The sequence below is a fragment of the Plectropomus leopardus genome, chromosome 12 (genome assembly GCF_026936395.1).
Source record: "Plectropomus leopardus strain MGB_pleo_1.0 chromosome 12, ASM2693639v1, whole genome shotgun sequence".
Classification (NCBI taxonomy): Eukaryota; Metazoa; Chordata; class Actinopteri; order Perciformes; family Serranidae; genus Plectropomus; species Plectropomus leopardus.
This window is the reverse complement of record NC_142187.1, coordinates 33,180,001-33,194,240: the sequence shown is the minus strand read 5'-3', so window position 1 is coordinate 33,194,240 and position 14,240 is coordinate 33,180,001. Positions and strand designations below refer to the sequence as shown.

Here is a 14,240-nt window from a genome sequence, read left to right as displayed (position 1 = left end):
ATCGTAGTACTTTAACTTCTAATAACAGTAATTTGTAACTTTACTCGTTACATTTATTTTCAGTTAAACTCCAAATAAAGTTGATAATCGCGTCCTTGCTGCTCTAAATTCAGACTTTGCATGTGCACCTGCGTGTCAATATTATGGTGATCTCGGGCTTAGGCTAACAACAGTAGCTTGCTACTGATTTCTTACCTGGAGAGTCTTCTGTTGCCTGTGGTCGGTACTTTTTCCAAGAATCTGACTGAAAGAGAGACAATCGTGGAGGCATTTCATCCACCACATATCCAGACACACGCTTCATTAGTCCCCTGTCCCTTGTAGCGGCTGTCCACAGTTAAAATCCAGGGTCGGTTGTTGTAGCCAGTGTGGGTTTGCACCTTTGGTACCGTCTATTTCCTGGAGCTTTGCGTTGTTGTGTCGTTGTAGCAGGTGTTTCTTCAGGTTTGAGGTCGTGTTTTTTGTAGTTTGATGAGTCCTAGTAACAATACCTGGCACAACAATGTTCGTGTCATCTTCCCTCCTTGAAAAAAAACAAAATTAATGGGATATTTCCAGCCGTTTGGTGTCCGGCAGACGTTTCCATCTTACAAGCTAACGTTAGCTTCCTGCTGTGTGACGTTCACGTGCCGCGCGAAAAATACGGCGAAAAAAAGGTAAAATTCAGTTATTTGGTTTTTTTTTAGGTAAGCCTGAACGTTAAATTCTAACATACATGTAATTAAAATTTTAGTTGCACTACTCGTTACTAGGAAAAGTAATGTTATTTAGTCAGGCGGGGCCCACAAAGGTTTGCCCATGTGCTTAATGAAACACTCAGGGACTGTAATCAACAAGCCTAACTTAGGGACTGTTCGTTATTTATCAGGGAGAGGGTTGGCTGTAGTGTGTGTTGTGTTTTTTCTTTTTCTTTTTTTGCCCTAACCAACACTAAATATTTTTCCAGATTGACTTGGTGAAATGCACGACCCAGGAGAATAAAGTGATTTTGATGAAATTTTACTATTTAGCTCAGATATTTTTTCTGACATAACAGTCCATTCAAAATCTAATGACAATTTCTGATTTTACCTTTACTGGCCATTTACTGGAATTTGTCAAAAACACAGTGGTTATTATTGCCAGAAACTGTAAAAACTTGTGTGATTATGACATAATTTGAAAGGAGGATTTTCATTTTGCTTATGAAATTAGCTTTCTTTTGGCTCCAATGCCTTAATTTGGTGTAAATATATATGGAAAAAAAACTGGTTAATGCGTATTTATATATATAATATTTTCCCCCAGGTATATATATGTATATATATATATATATATATATATATATATATATATATATATATGTATATATATAATGCTACACGTCAGCCTACCCCCTCTTCCCCTCTTCTGATAAACAAAAAGTAGTCCCTTTTTTTATTTAATACATTTTCCCATACCAGTATTTTGTATTACTTTATTTAGATATATGTGATGAGCAAGTATTTGTACTTTGTAACAAGACATTTTTGATGTATTTGTGACCATCTCTGCCAGCAGTAATGTGGCAGCACAGCTCATGGTGGCTGAGATGAAGCAACAATAACAGTTCTCACACAAGTAATAAGTCCCACGGTGAAGCTCCCTAAATAAAAGAACAAGGCGCGCACACACACACACACATACACACACACACACACATACTGCGGGTTCACTGCAACATTTCCCACTGCACTCCCCTGAGCTCCCATCATCTCCTCAAAACAGCTCTGATGACGGAAAACTGGGAATTTACCCACCAAAATAAAAGAATTACATCTTAGATTCCCCCTGAATAATTCATAAGTCATTGTTTGTGGGACGCTGCGTGAACACGTGTGTTTGAGAGAAACTGGGCAATCCCTCAGAAACAACACGACTGTGCTAGATTTGTGGCCTCATAGTTGAGGAACTGGGAATTTAGGGAGACTCACAAACAGATATTGGTTTGAACTGGGTCGAGCTGTGGTGTGTGGCTCCACAGCGCCACACTGTGGCCAAAACAAAACACTGACAAGTGGAGGTTTTTCTCTTTTATTGCAAATATACAGGCAGCCTTTACACCACAGACACTCAACTTGCTTTACCCGGGGGCCGCTTTTGCAAAATGACAGGAGACGGGGCCAATTAATAAAGAAAAAATTGTTAATGTTTATCAGTATATTAAAATAAATTTGTTTTTTTAAACCTATTTTCTGTTCTGACTCTTTTGCAAAGAGACAAATCCAGTCACAGATCTCAGGTGCATGCAGGGGTGTTTCCAAGATTTGAGGACATTCAGGGCTTAGCTCGGACTTATTTTAAGGGGACCTTAAAGACCTTAATTTGTTTTTCATGAACAAAAACTCAACTTTTTAATGCACTCTGGCACACTATTTACATAACAAGTCCAAAAATATTACCATTGAGAATATATTTTCAATGTGAATTATACCTCTTTTTCACCAAATTTAGCATATTAGTTTGAGAGCTGGAGCTACATCACTTTTCTTGTGCTGCTTCCACGAGCATTTTAAACCTTTGAACCCCGAACTGTTGCAATTTCAATCAATAGTATGGGCCATGATCAACAAAAGAAAAAAAAACCCAAAAAATAAAAAGAAATTGGTAAAACGTACAAAAAATGACCTGAAATCAATAAATAGTAATAACAATAATAATAAATAATAATAAAAAATAAAATAAAATTTTAAAAAAGAATGTTTAAAACCACCCACAAAGAAATCCCTTTGAAAAAAAAGTGCTTAAAAAAGGATATGAATTTGGTAACAGAATTATAATTATGTAATCACCATGATTATTAATATAGTTTTCCCTTGCTTTTTTTGAGCAATGTAAGATGAACCAAAAATTTCCAAGATATTAGTAAAAAGTACAAGATTACCTGAAATTTTGTAATAAAAAAAACACAATAACAGATGAATGAAAAATAAACAAACAAACAAACCAGAAAAACAACAAGAAAATGACCTGGAAAAATATCTTGAAAAACTATAATTCTGTAACATAAATTCAAATATGTAATAATGATCATTTTAAAGAATTTTGCTTTGAATTTTTTCTTTTTTCCCTAACTTTTTAAAAATAATTTTCAAACTCTACTTATTTCTTGCAATTCAAACAACATTTTTTATTAAGTTTTCTTATTATTTTTTTTCCCATGTTTTTCGAAAGAAATCGCACCAATCTGCTAAGAGTTCAAAGGTTTAAATACTTGTGAAAGACATCTGAAAGCAGCACAAGAAAAGTGATGTCACTCCAGTTTTTAAATCAAAAAGCCAGATGTTAAAGGGTGTCTGCAGGGTTTTTTTGGGGGGGTTTTGTGCAGAGAAAAAGAGGCTTAAGAAAAAGGCCACCAGCACCCTATTGAGGGCCAAATTCGGCCCACGGGCTGCAAGTTGAGCATCACTACTTTACACCAACATCAGAAGTTATACTTTGGCAGCGATGGCAGCTCTCACACACACACACGCGCGCACACAAGCGCGCACACTGACACACAACAGCCAGAAGCATTCTTCACAACGAAAGCTCACAGATTCATCGTGCAAATATGAAAAAATACCCAGAGTTAACTGTGGAGCATGTGCAGTACTTTTAGTGGTTTCGAGCGATAAACACTGTCAAATGATGCACTTTGGATATCCGAGTCAGTGGTCTAAACCCGAAAGCGTTGTGGGACGTCGTATGTAAGCTTACATAACGTGTGTATAGGTTTTCACAGCAAGTATATGATCACAAGAACGCAGGGAGTCACCCCCAGCTGCCACAGGTTATATTTATGTCTGCACTCGCTGGCATGAGGGACCACCAGTCTCGCCACATTTGGGCATGTGATCTGTGTCCTGGCTGAGCGCTCGTTTACACGACCGTTATTCATTACAGTCCACCGGGATGTATTTTTGGCTCTTTACACTGTAAATACTCTTGGGAGACTCTCACAATTATAAATAATTTCACCTTTCCTCAAAAACCAATGCTCAATTTAGCAATATAGAAAAAAACAACAAAAAAACACATCCTAGTCCAAGTTTTCATGCACACAATCGTTTTTCTTTTCAAAAGGGAATGATCACTGCGATTGTCAGCTGCTGTCCGACATTCTCGGTCCTTCAGGCACCGACAGCCTGCATCACAAACTAAGGCACTCAATTTGGAGACCACATTATAGCCATTTTAACGCCGTTTCTGGCTGAAGTTATTCTTTGTAAACAAGAGTCTTGGAGTGTTTAACATTTACAAGACAATAAATAAGGTGGCGTGGAGTTTAAAGAAATAGTATGTAAGATTTAGGGGGATTTAGGGGCATCTAGTGGTGCGGATTAAAGAGTTTAAATAGCTGAAACTTTTCACGGTTAGAATAACTTCAGAAGTTGTTATTCTTACTGGGAGCAGAATTATACTCAGAGGTCTCTTCCTCTCCAAAACCAATTAACCAGGTGATTAAAGCTGGTAAAAACACTGAATAAAGCACTTTCACACTACAAATCAGCGTTTTTCCAATGCTCTTTGGCTTATTGCAGATAGTTCACTAGTCCTGCACCCGCTGATGTTTGCCCGCCTTTTGTCGCTGATAACTTAAGATCGACACGTTCAGGAGGTTTTAACCGGAAGCCGAATTATCTGCAGACCTTTTCCTCTTCAGAATAAACAGACCCTGTGATTTTAGCCAGTGAAAACACTGAATAAAGCAGTTTCATGTTATAAATCAGTGTTTCTCCGAGGCTGTTTGGCATGTTAAAAACGGGCAGCGAGTCGACCACATGCTACTGTGTGCTCACCGTTTCCCTCTGATAATGTAAGATCCAGACACTGAGGAGGTTTTTACCGAAGCCAAATTATTCACAGAGGTCTGTTTCTCTCCAAAACAAATTAATCCAGTGATTAAAACACTGAATAAAGCATAATAATAATAATAATAATAAAGACTGTAGAGACCTAGTCGTGAAACACGCAGATTGGTAGACGAGGACCTGCTCCCTGTGTCGATATAAACGGCTGATTCTAAGGTTACGAAAACACAAAGATTCTCATTTTCAGGTGATTAAACTCAAAAGAAAAAATACTATTACATTCCATTTCTGCCAATATATCCCCCTTTGTCCTACACACTTGACCTTAATATGGGTGGTTTATGCCGGCCTTACATCAAACCACTTTTTAGTAATTTCACTTTTGCAGACAAATGTCCAGTGTCGAAATAAAATCATGAGTTTAACCTCAGTCGGTGCGTGCTCCCGTGATCCCTATCGTTTGATGTAAGGTGGTCATAAAACTCAGTCTGAGCTGTCTTAAGTCGGTCTTTTTCCTCTCATGACGTTCGACAAAATTAAACATGTTTGATATGAGCATACCATTTTTGTCTTGGCGTGAATATCGTCAACAACCAATAGTTTTGCTATCTGGGATGGGACTGTGTTTAATTTGACGTTTATCTGATCCACCAACCAGCACTTATTTTAGTGAGAAATCTTAATTTTTCCCACTAGAAGAGCGCAGCTAACCAATGGAGGCTGGTGGCAAGTTAAGGCGAGAAAATCCAAAATGTAAAGTCTGTGTCAAACCAAGCCGAATTCAGGAGAATACTGTCGACATCTGGCGCCTTTTATCTCGTTTTTCTAGAGTTATGTGTTTTCGCATACACGTAAGGAATTGTTTAAACGTCATATTTCTTAAAGGGAGTTTGGTGTTCTTTTCTCCACCAGAAGCAGGATTGGAAATAATCTCTAAAGGAATCTAATTATAGTCTTGCAAATGGTGATCCAGCAAGATCCCAGTCTCTGCAAAATCGTACAGTCTGTGATGAAATATTCACATTATCTTTAGATGACAGATTTAAAAGCATTTTCAGTTTCCCAGTATATGATAGGCGTAAGCTGAACACAGCATGTAGATGAGCAAAAACATCAGATATGAGTGTCTTCCAACTTGCCACAGGCTTTTGGAGACATGCAGCCCAAACAGGAATCCGGCACATTCTCACGCCGCCCCTCGTACATGGGTCTACATCAACCCCCTTCGCCCTCTCAGTGGCTCCATCAAGGATCCATCAACATCCAGCCATTTTTGGTCCTCTCAGCTCGTCTCGGAGCGTGAGCACATTCTCGTCTCTTCTTCACCGTCTCGTTCTCTCGCTCACACGTTGATCTTCTTCAGCTGTTCGTATGTGAGGAAGAACTGGATACAGAGTGAAGGAACATTATCGGCCGGAAAGTGGACATTCTTGTTGAGCGTGGGAGACTCGCTGAGGAATTTTGGCTCTTTCTGCACTTCAGCTCAAAGCCTCCCTTGTTACCGTTTCCTTGTTACCTCAGACTGCTCAGCTGAAACAAGTCAATAATCTCATTACATCAGGGCTGGTCGGTGCACGATGACGAGCTGACAACTGTAACTATTAACCCTTTGCAGAAAGACTTTCATACAGGGCTCATACACATTTTTACAAATAAATGTGCATGACTTCTTGGCAAACTTTCAAAACTTTAAATTCTCTGAAACAGTCATCGGTACTTATAATAGCTTTTAAAAACATATATTGTTTTAAAAAATGATGGATTCAGAACAGGTAGAGAATTGAAATTTCTATAACTGAGGGAGTGGTTGTTATTTATGAGAGGGGAGGTGGAAATGTCAAATAATTTTTGAACACCAGAGAGACAGCCCATTTTTTGATTTTGGGGCGGGGCATACAACTTTCAATGGCTGTGTTTTCCATTTATTTTGCTGGAAAGTTGTAAGGAAGCATGCCTTCCAAACCCAAGGGCAGGCATGACTTCTTTCAAAATTTTGGGTGATTAAAGAAATAAAAAAGTTTGGCAATGGGCAATTTTTAACAAAGAAAAAAAAACTGGCAAATTTTTTCTTTAAATATTTTTAGTGATTTTTAAAGAAAACATGTAAAAATTTGGGCCATTTAAAAAAATCTTGGTGATTTTTTTTAAACATACAAAACTTTTGGCCATTTCTTTTTCCTTAAAACTTTTTGGTGATAAAAAAAAAAACATGCAAAACTTTTGGCCATTTCTTTTTCTTAAAAATTCTGCCAATTTTTTCGTGTTTCACCAAAAATCACATCACTTATCATGGCCAAAAACAGAAATTACCATTGGATTTTCACATTTCTGATGGTCCTTAGACACATCATGTGTTATAATACAGGTCTGTGAAACACATTTCCATAAATTTTCTAAAATTTTCACTGTATTTTTAGTCTTAAAAACCTTTTCAAGGGTTAGAAATTGCCATTAGCAAATTCCATGACTTTTCCAGGTATTCCATGACCGTATTAACCCTGTTCATAGAGTTCACTCTCCTCTCTGTCCTCCCACCCCTCATCGAGGGCCCCTGTAGGTGCTCTCTAACCAGGGCCAGTGGGCTACTGAGGCAGTAGTTATACAAAGTTACATAAGAGAATTAGCTAGCATTATGCTAAGCTTCCCTCCACTGGGCTTGTAATGCCACACGTCACTGAATGCGTAACAGAATTTACAACTTTCCCCTGCTGATTTCTCCAGCTCAAAAGATGTTGCATCACAGAGGATATGCTGTGTGTAAACAGAGCGGTGCACTAATGAGGTGGTTAAAGGATACGATGATGTTCCAGGGTCCCAGGCGCAGCCAGTTGGGAAAGAAACCCTTGTAGAGGGCCATGAAGCCCTCGGAGCGCCACGTCTGAGGAGAAAACAAACACGCTAAAAACCCATTTTAGCTTATTATCCTCTGATGATTGCTCTAAAGTCCTCTCTGGGCATTTCTAACTGGGAAATCAGTGACATTAAGGTCTGATCTAGATATTAAACAGTATTACATTATATGAAATATTCATTCAGGATGCACACAGAGGCACTTCCTCACGGCATCAGACTACAGTCTAAAAACCGAATCACTCTGATGCTGCGGGCTGCTTTAAATGTCAAAACGTTTGCATGGTCATTCACTGATGAAGGTCATAAAGATGCCTGTGGCTAAGGCAACGTTGTGCAAGAATTGTTATTTTTGCTCTTTGAAGCCTCTACAGTTTCAGAGTGGTACACCATAGCTCAACTTCCAATTAAATTATCTGGACGTGTTAGTGCGATTTTGATCTCTTTGAACAGGGTTTACATGTATTTTAAAAGTCAAGTTTTCTTCGCACTAACACAATAATTCGATTTTTCCAACATCATGTAAAGGAACTGAGTGGATCCTACATTTCCCAGAATGCATCCAGTAATATTTTTGTTAGTCCCACCCTGCCTGGCTCAGATTTTTTTCAGGAGTTGTTTTCTTCGACTTTAAAGCTCCCTCCGGAGCCACAGAGGACGTTATACAACAGCACTGCACATATCGAGTAAACAGATCTTGATTTTGTCTGAGCAGGAAGCAGTGTGAGGCGACTGACCTGCAGTATGCAGTCCAGTGTTCCCTGGTACAGAGCTCCTCCTCTCTGATTCATCATTCGTGTCCGGACTACGTCCACGGGGTTGGAGGCCAGAGCCCCCGCCAGACCGCACGCAAAGCTGGACCTGAGGGACAACAAGACACAGGTTCAAATAATGAACTGTCCGTTTTTGTCACCTGAAATTAAATCTTTGGTGCTGAACATTCATTGCTGCGGTGTTTGTGCTGCTGTCGCACTGCTGTGGAAAAAAAAAAAAAGTTTTTTCCTGCATGACTCAGAACAGAAACTGAGCATTTAGAAACAGAGATGTTACGATTTCACTTTTTCCTTCCTGATACCTGAACTTGTGTATCAGCTGAAACCGAGTACTAAAGTTTTTACACCACATCGTTCCAGAGATATTCTAAAATTGTGTATTCCACATCGCCGACCTCATTATTTAAGTTAATTAACCCTTTGAAACCTGGAGTGACATGCCTTGTTCAGATATCTTTCACAACTAGTTAAATCTTTGAACTCGAAGCAATTGAGTGTGATTTCTCTTTAAAAAAGGTATAAGGTATGTAGAAATTGGTAAATTTAGAAAATTAGTATTTTTTAAAATATAGGAAAATGTATAGAGAAAACAAAGCTAGAGGAAAAACTATACTCATAATTATCATGATAAAATATTCAAAATTAGGTCACAGAACTCGTTTACTATTTTCTTGCTAATTTCTGGGTCATTTCTTCTTGCCTTCCTCATTGCCTTTTTGCCATGTTTTTGAAAGAAATTAAGCCAATTTGCTCAGGTTTCAAAGGGTTAAGAAATTACTTCGTATCGGTTCAAAGACTTGTGTACTTGCCAAAACTTCATCCAGCTATTTAGGCAGTATTGGAGGCATTTCTGATACCGATAGAGGAACAACACTATTAAGAAAAGCTTCAATTCACAGTCTAAGGGTTAAAAGACTTTAGTGCTGTACGGCTGAGCACTGAGACAAATGAAACAACAAACACAAACAATGACTAGTTTCTTAATTGCGAGTACACAGACTTGAAAACTCTCAGCTGAGTGGGCAATCCGGTGACAGCGGTCAGCACATACATATGTTAAACAGGGCATTTCACCTCTTTGTGCCACCTTTAAGGAATACTTCACCCCCCCAAAATGATAATTTGTATATCAATTACTCACCCTGTGTCATGCTTTTTCTTGCATGTCTCCACAGTGAACAAAGAATCCAAAGACGGAGAAAATTCTCGATAAATTAAAGTCATAGGGCTCTGCTTTGAACAACGGAAAAGCAATGTCAAATCATCTTCTTACAAACGCGTGCAGTATAATCCATGATTCATTTATCCAGTCATATGCTCAGTACTTCCCAAACACACTTTCTGAGGAGGAACTGAACTAAAAGTGAAATTTAACTATGCTCTCTTCATGCCAGACTCCACTGACAAAAACAGTAATTTTACCTCTCTGAACACAGAAGCTGCTGGTCGACTGCTGCCTTGATCAGTTAGTTAGTTTGTGTTACTGTGTGACTTTGGTTAATAAAAACTAACCCTTTAAAACACCAAAGTCGAATAATAAAACAAACAAAGTAACTGATTGAGGCAGCTGTAGACTAGTAGCTCATGTGCTCAGCAAAGTAAAATTACTATTTTTGTCAATGGAGTTTGGCATGGATGCGAGCATCAACAAATTTCACTTTTAGTTCAGTTTCCTGAGCATTCAGCTTGATATATGGGACTTGTATTACACTGCATGAGTTGTGGGAGTTTTGCTGTTGTTAAATGCAGTATGACTTCAGTTTTGGATTCTTCTTTCACTGAGGAAGCGTGACAGAGAAGCAGCCGTCTGTTTTCACTGTTAGTATATTTGGTTAACCTGCTGCTAACCTGCCTTATGTCTTTTGAATGTTGCCACGCGGCCTGCTTTGCATGGGTATGTATGAAATGTCTTGTTGACAATCTGCCTAACTTTGGGTTGCATGGCCTGTCTGTGTTTTAGTGCATACGAAAATTTTGTTAACGCATAACTGCATATTTTAACATTTTATCAAGGGTCTGCATTATGACTCTTGTATTTTATCTCTGCTTCTGTCTGTTGCTGTTTCCAGTTGATATTGCTGCTCAGCATGTCTGCATGTTTGCATTAGTGTGTGTTGTTGCTTCATGCATTTATATTTGTGCTAAAAAGACATTATGTTGTTGATTTATGCTGCGTGCATGGTTATTTTGTGCTAAAATGCTATTTGTTGTTGTTGTGCTATTGTTTCGTACTGTTGTTCTGCTGTTTCTTGCTGCTTTGCATGGCTGGTGTTCTGTTTTGGGAGTCCCTGTTTGTTGCTGTTGTTGCTGTCTTTTTGGTGTCCGGCTGGTTTTTATGTCTAATGCCTTTCAAAACATCTTGCCAAAAGACTACAGCTGAAAATCAGCCAAATGGCTAACACTGGCACATTTACAGAGATGTTAATTAATGTGTGTTGTCCTTAAAAATAAAATGAAACATAAGTAACCCATGTGTTATTGAAATGGTCAATTGAGGGAGTGAAGTTCTCCTTTCAGATACTGAAATGTGTCTTGCGAGCAGTTTCCTCCCAGTGATAAGAGGAGGAGGCTCTCAACGTGACTCTTCAAACTTACACAAAGTGTGTGTACACGTTGTCCCCCATGTGACCCGACAGGATCAGATGCTTCTTGGTGATGTCATAGACCGGTAGCTCGACTCCAACCACGATGGCCGCCCGCTGAGCCGTTAGAGAGACACCCTGAAGCGGAGATAATGTAGAAAAACTGAACATCTGACTCTTAAACCACAGAGTCTGTGCTGCCTGTAACCTGTGAGGTCATTTATTAGCAATGCAAATGAAGCGTTTCTCAGGCTGTCTGTACCTTCCACAGTCCTCTTGTTCCCTCCTGCTGGTAGATGTTGATGAAGTTGCCCATCATGCTGCCCTGGATCACATTTCCCTGAGCCTGCATGCGGATCTGGAAGAACAGACGGAGGAAAGTTGAACTTCAGACAATGAAAGCACACACAACTAGTGTGGAATGCTGCAGGTCCACCAAGACAAATACGGAGGAGTATTAAACTCGCTACCATAGGAATGCAAAAGCTAAAAAAGTTTGCAGGGATTTTTGGCAAGCGAGATGCCCTAAAGTATTTTCTCAGTCCTCACTTCCAGGAATTCTCCGGCCCCTGCTTGACTTGTTATCACTTTTAACGGCTGCTGTTTGCAGACCAGCTTCAGTTTGTCTTGTTTTCTGGCTCCACGACGAGTTGGCGGACGCAGCTACAACACACGGTGATAAAAACACAATCTTCCAAACCTGCAGCAGCTTGCATTAGTCTGTTAAACCTTTGAAACCCTGAGAAAATTGGCTTCATTAAAATAATTATAAATAAATGAACACAGTATAAAGGCAATGATCAGTTTAAGAAGAAATTACCCTAAAATTTGCAAAAAAAAAAAGGTTAAAAAGTATAAGAAAACTACCTGAAAGTTAGCACAAAAAAAGATTTTTTTTTTTAAATAAGAAAACAGGCCTGAAAAAACAGAGCTTAGAAGGTAAAAATAATAGTTTTCCAGACATTTTTCCCTAAATTGACAAATTTCTTTCAATTTCTGGAACATTTCTCGGCAAGTTGCTCGTTGCCTTTTTTCCCCACAATGTTTTCCAAACAATTCAAACCAACTTTGCTAAAACTTTAAAGGTTTAAAAACTTGTGAAAAGTATCTGAATGCAGAACAAAAACAGTGAGTTGATGAAGGTTTCAAAGTGTTAACTGAAAACAAACACACTGTGGACACAACATCCTGACACCAATGGCGCATGGCGAGAAGAAGCCGGGCAAAACATGGTGAGTACAGCTGAGCGTGTGCACACATTCACCATATTCATGCGCTCATATCGTTTACAGAACACTATGTTAATCCTTAGAGGCTTCAGTCTATAAATAATCTTCACAAGAGGGGTCTTGATAGCACGAAGATGACCTTCACTCCATTCGGCATGCTACCAAACAGACCACGCCCACGCCACGGGGCGGCCGCAGACAGTTAACGTTATTGTTTCAGTTTTCCAAAACTATTACTGAAGAACAGCGCTGCTCAAGGCTGCAAGAGTACTGACAGCAGCTGTACAAAAATGACAGACGCCTGCTGTTTTTCAGACTGCCATTCAAAGAAATTGTCAGACCTGCTCGACAGCTTTAGAGACAAAAACAAGTCCAGTCCTCATGTTTGCAAAACATAGCATGAAAAGATCGAATATTCGTCTGCTTCCACAAATACAAAAAGAGATCTGTACATTCAAATGACTATTTTAAAGTTAAAAACATGTGCAAAGACAAATTTAAAAACTCATTCCAATACAAAAAAATTGAACTCAAAAAAATAATTTGTGAATATGAAACAGATCTGCCAATGCATAAACAAAAAAATAATAATGTGTGTAAAATCTGAATCCACAAGCATAAAATTGAGATTCAAAAATAAAAATTGGATTCACAAAAATTTGTGTGAAAGCTGTAAATATTAGAAATATATTCCCAAATGTTTATGATTTATTTGGAAATTAATTAAATGTATTCACAGATATTCTTTTTATTTGTGGAGTTTGCAGCTGTTTTTTTTTTGCAAATCAGTTTTCAATTTTTTTTAAATTTTGTTTTTGCATTTGTAGAAAAGGTTTTATATTTACAGATTAAACAAAACCACACCTATTGTCGATCTACTATGGAGTCTGCAGCTCTGTTTTTTTTTGTTTGTTTTTTGCAAATCAGTTTTGTTTTTTTTTTTGGCATTTGTAGAAGGGGTTTTATATTTACAGATTAAACAAAACCACACCTATTGTTGATCTATTTGCACCAATTATACTGAGAAAGATCTGTCTCCATAAAATAGCTACCTTCAGCACATCAGTGGGGTTGGCGATGGAGGACGAGATGACTCCAGAGAGAATACCGCACAGCACATTAGTCAGCATAGTCTCATCTGAAAAAGAGTGGGAGGGAGACTGTAACTGTGAACAAGCAGCATTTGACACCACGCGTCAGCTGCAGTTTGTCTTTACAGTGTTTTACAGAAGCACAGTTATGAGCAGCTCTCAGTTTGAAACAATGAGGAGACATATTTAAGTAGGTCATAAACACATCTGCTGCTCCTCCCGCGACCTTTAAGAGGAATGCGCCTGCCAAAATGTGTGCATTAGCGTGTGTATGCGTGCAAAGAGAAACTGGGACTTACCCTCCGGCCTGTCAACCAGCAGTCGCTTAAAGCTCTGGTATGTGCCAATTTTTATGGTCCCATAGGAGGCCTGGCGCAGCATAGCAGGAGCGATTCTGCACAAGTCAAGTTTATTTTTATTACTCAGTGGTACGATATCTCAGTGGGCTTTACAGATTTCAAAATACAATTGTTGGTAAATACATTTTTAACCTTTTGCTAAACTACAAACCCTCCAGACCTCCCAGGTCTTCTGGGAAAGGTCAGTACGGAGAAATATTTGTCTTGGTATTATCTGAGTTATTGTGTAATCTGTAAATATAAACCCCTTCAACAAATACAGATTTGTACAACTCAAGAAACTACTTTGCAAATGTAAAACATGGCTGCAAAAAGACAAAGTATGCAAAGTAAAAATCCGTGAAAACATTTAACTCATAAAAAATGTAAAAATCTTTGTAACATTTACAACTATTTATATTTTTATATACTTGTACTTGTACTTGTACTTATTTCTACTTGTGATTATTCTCTATGACGGCATCAGAGCGACTGCAACAAACCACAACTCCCCCCCAAGGATCGATAAATTATTTCTGCCTTGAACTGAAATCACTATGTGTACA

At 38.6% G+C, this 14,240-nt stretch overlaps 1 protein-coding gene across 1 annotated transcript in view; it reads right to left on the bottom strand.

Annotated features, from left to right (window-relative positions):
* Positions 1–2,036: 2,036 nt before the first annotated feature.
* Positions 2,037–14,240, bottom strand: part of LOC121951689 (kidney mitochondrial carrier protein 1) — a 13,119-nt gene continuing 915 nt past the window's right edge. Inside the window, exons 3-9 of the mRNA XM_042498123.2 lie at positions 13,636–13,730; positions 13,298–13,383; positions 11,279–11,374; positions 11,030–11,154; positions 8,399–8,522; positions 7,609–7,689; positions 2,037–6,195 (exon numbers count right to left, since the gene is read on the bottom strand). Of these exons, the coding sequence (XP_042354057.1) occupies positions 6,154–6,195; positions 7,609–7,689; positions 8,399–8,522; positions 11,030–11,154; positions 11,279–11,374; positions 13,298–13,383; positions 13,636–13,730 (649 nt within the window). The 3' untranslated portion in view covers positions 2,037–6,153. The remainder of the gene's footprint in view (positions 6,196–7,608; positions 7,690–8,398; positions 8,523–11,029; positions 11,155–11,278; positions 11,375–13,297; positions 13,384–13,635; positions 13,731–14,240) is intronic.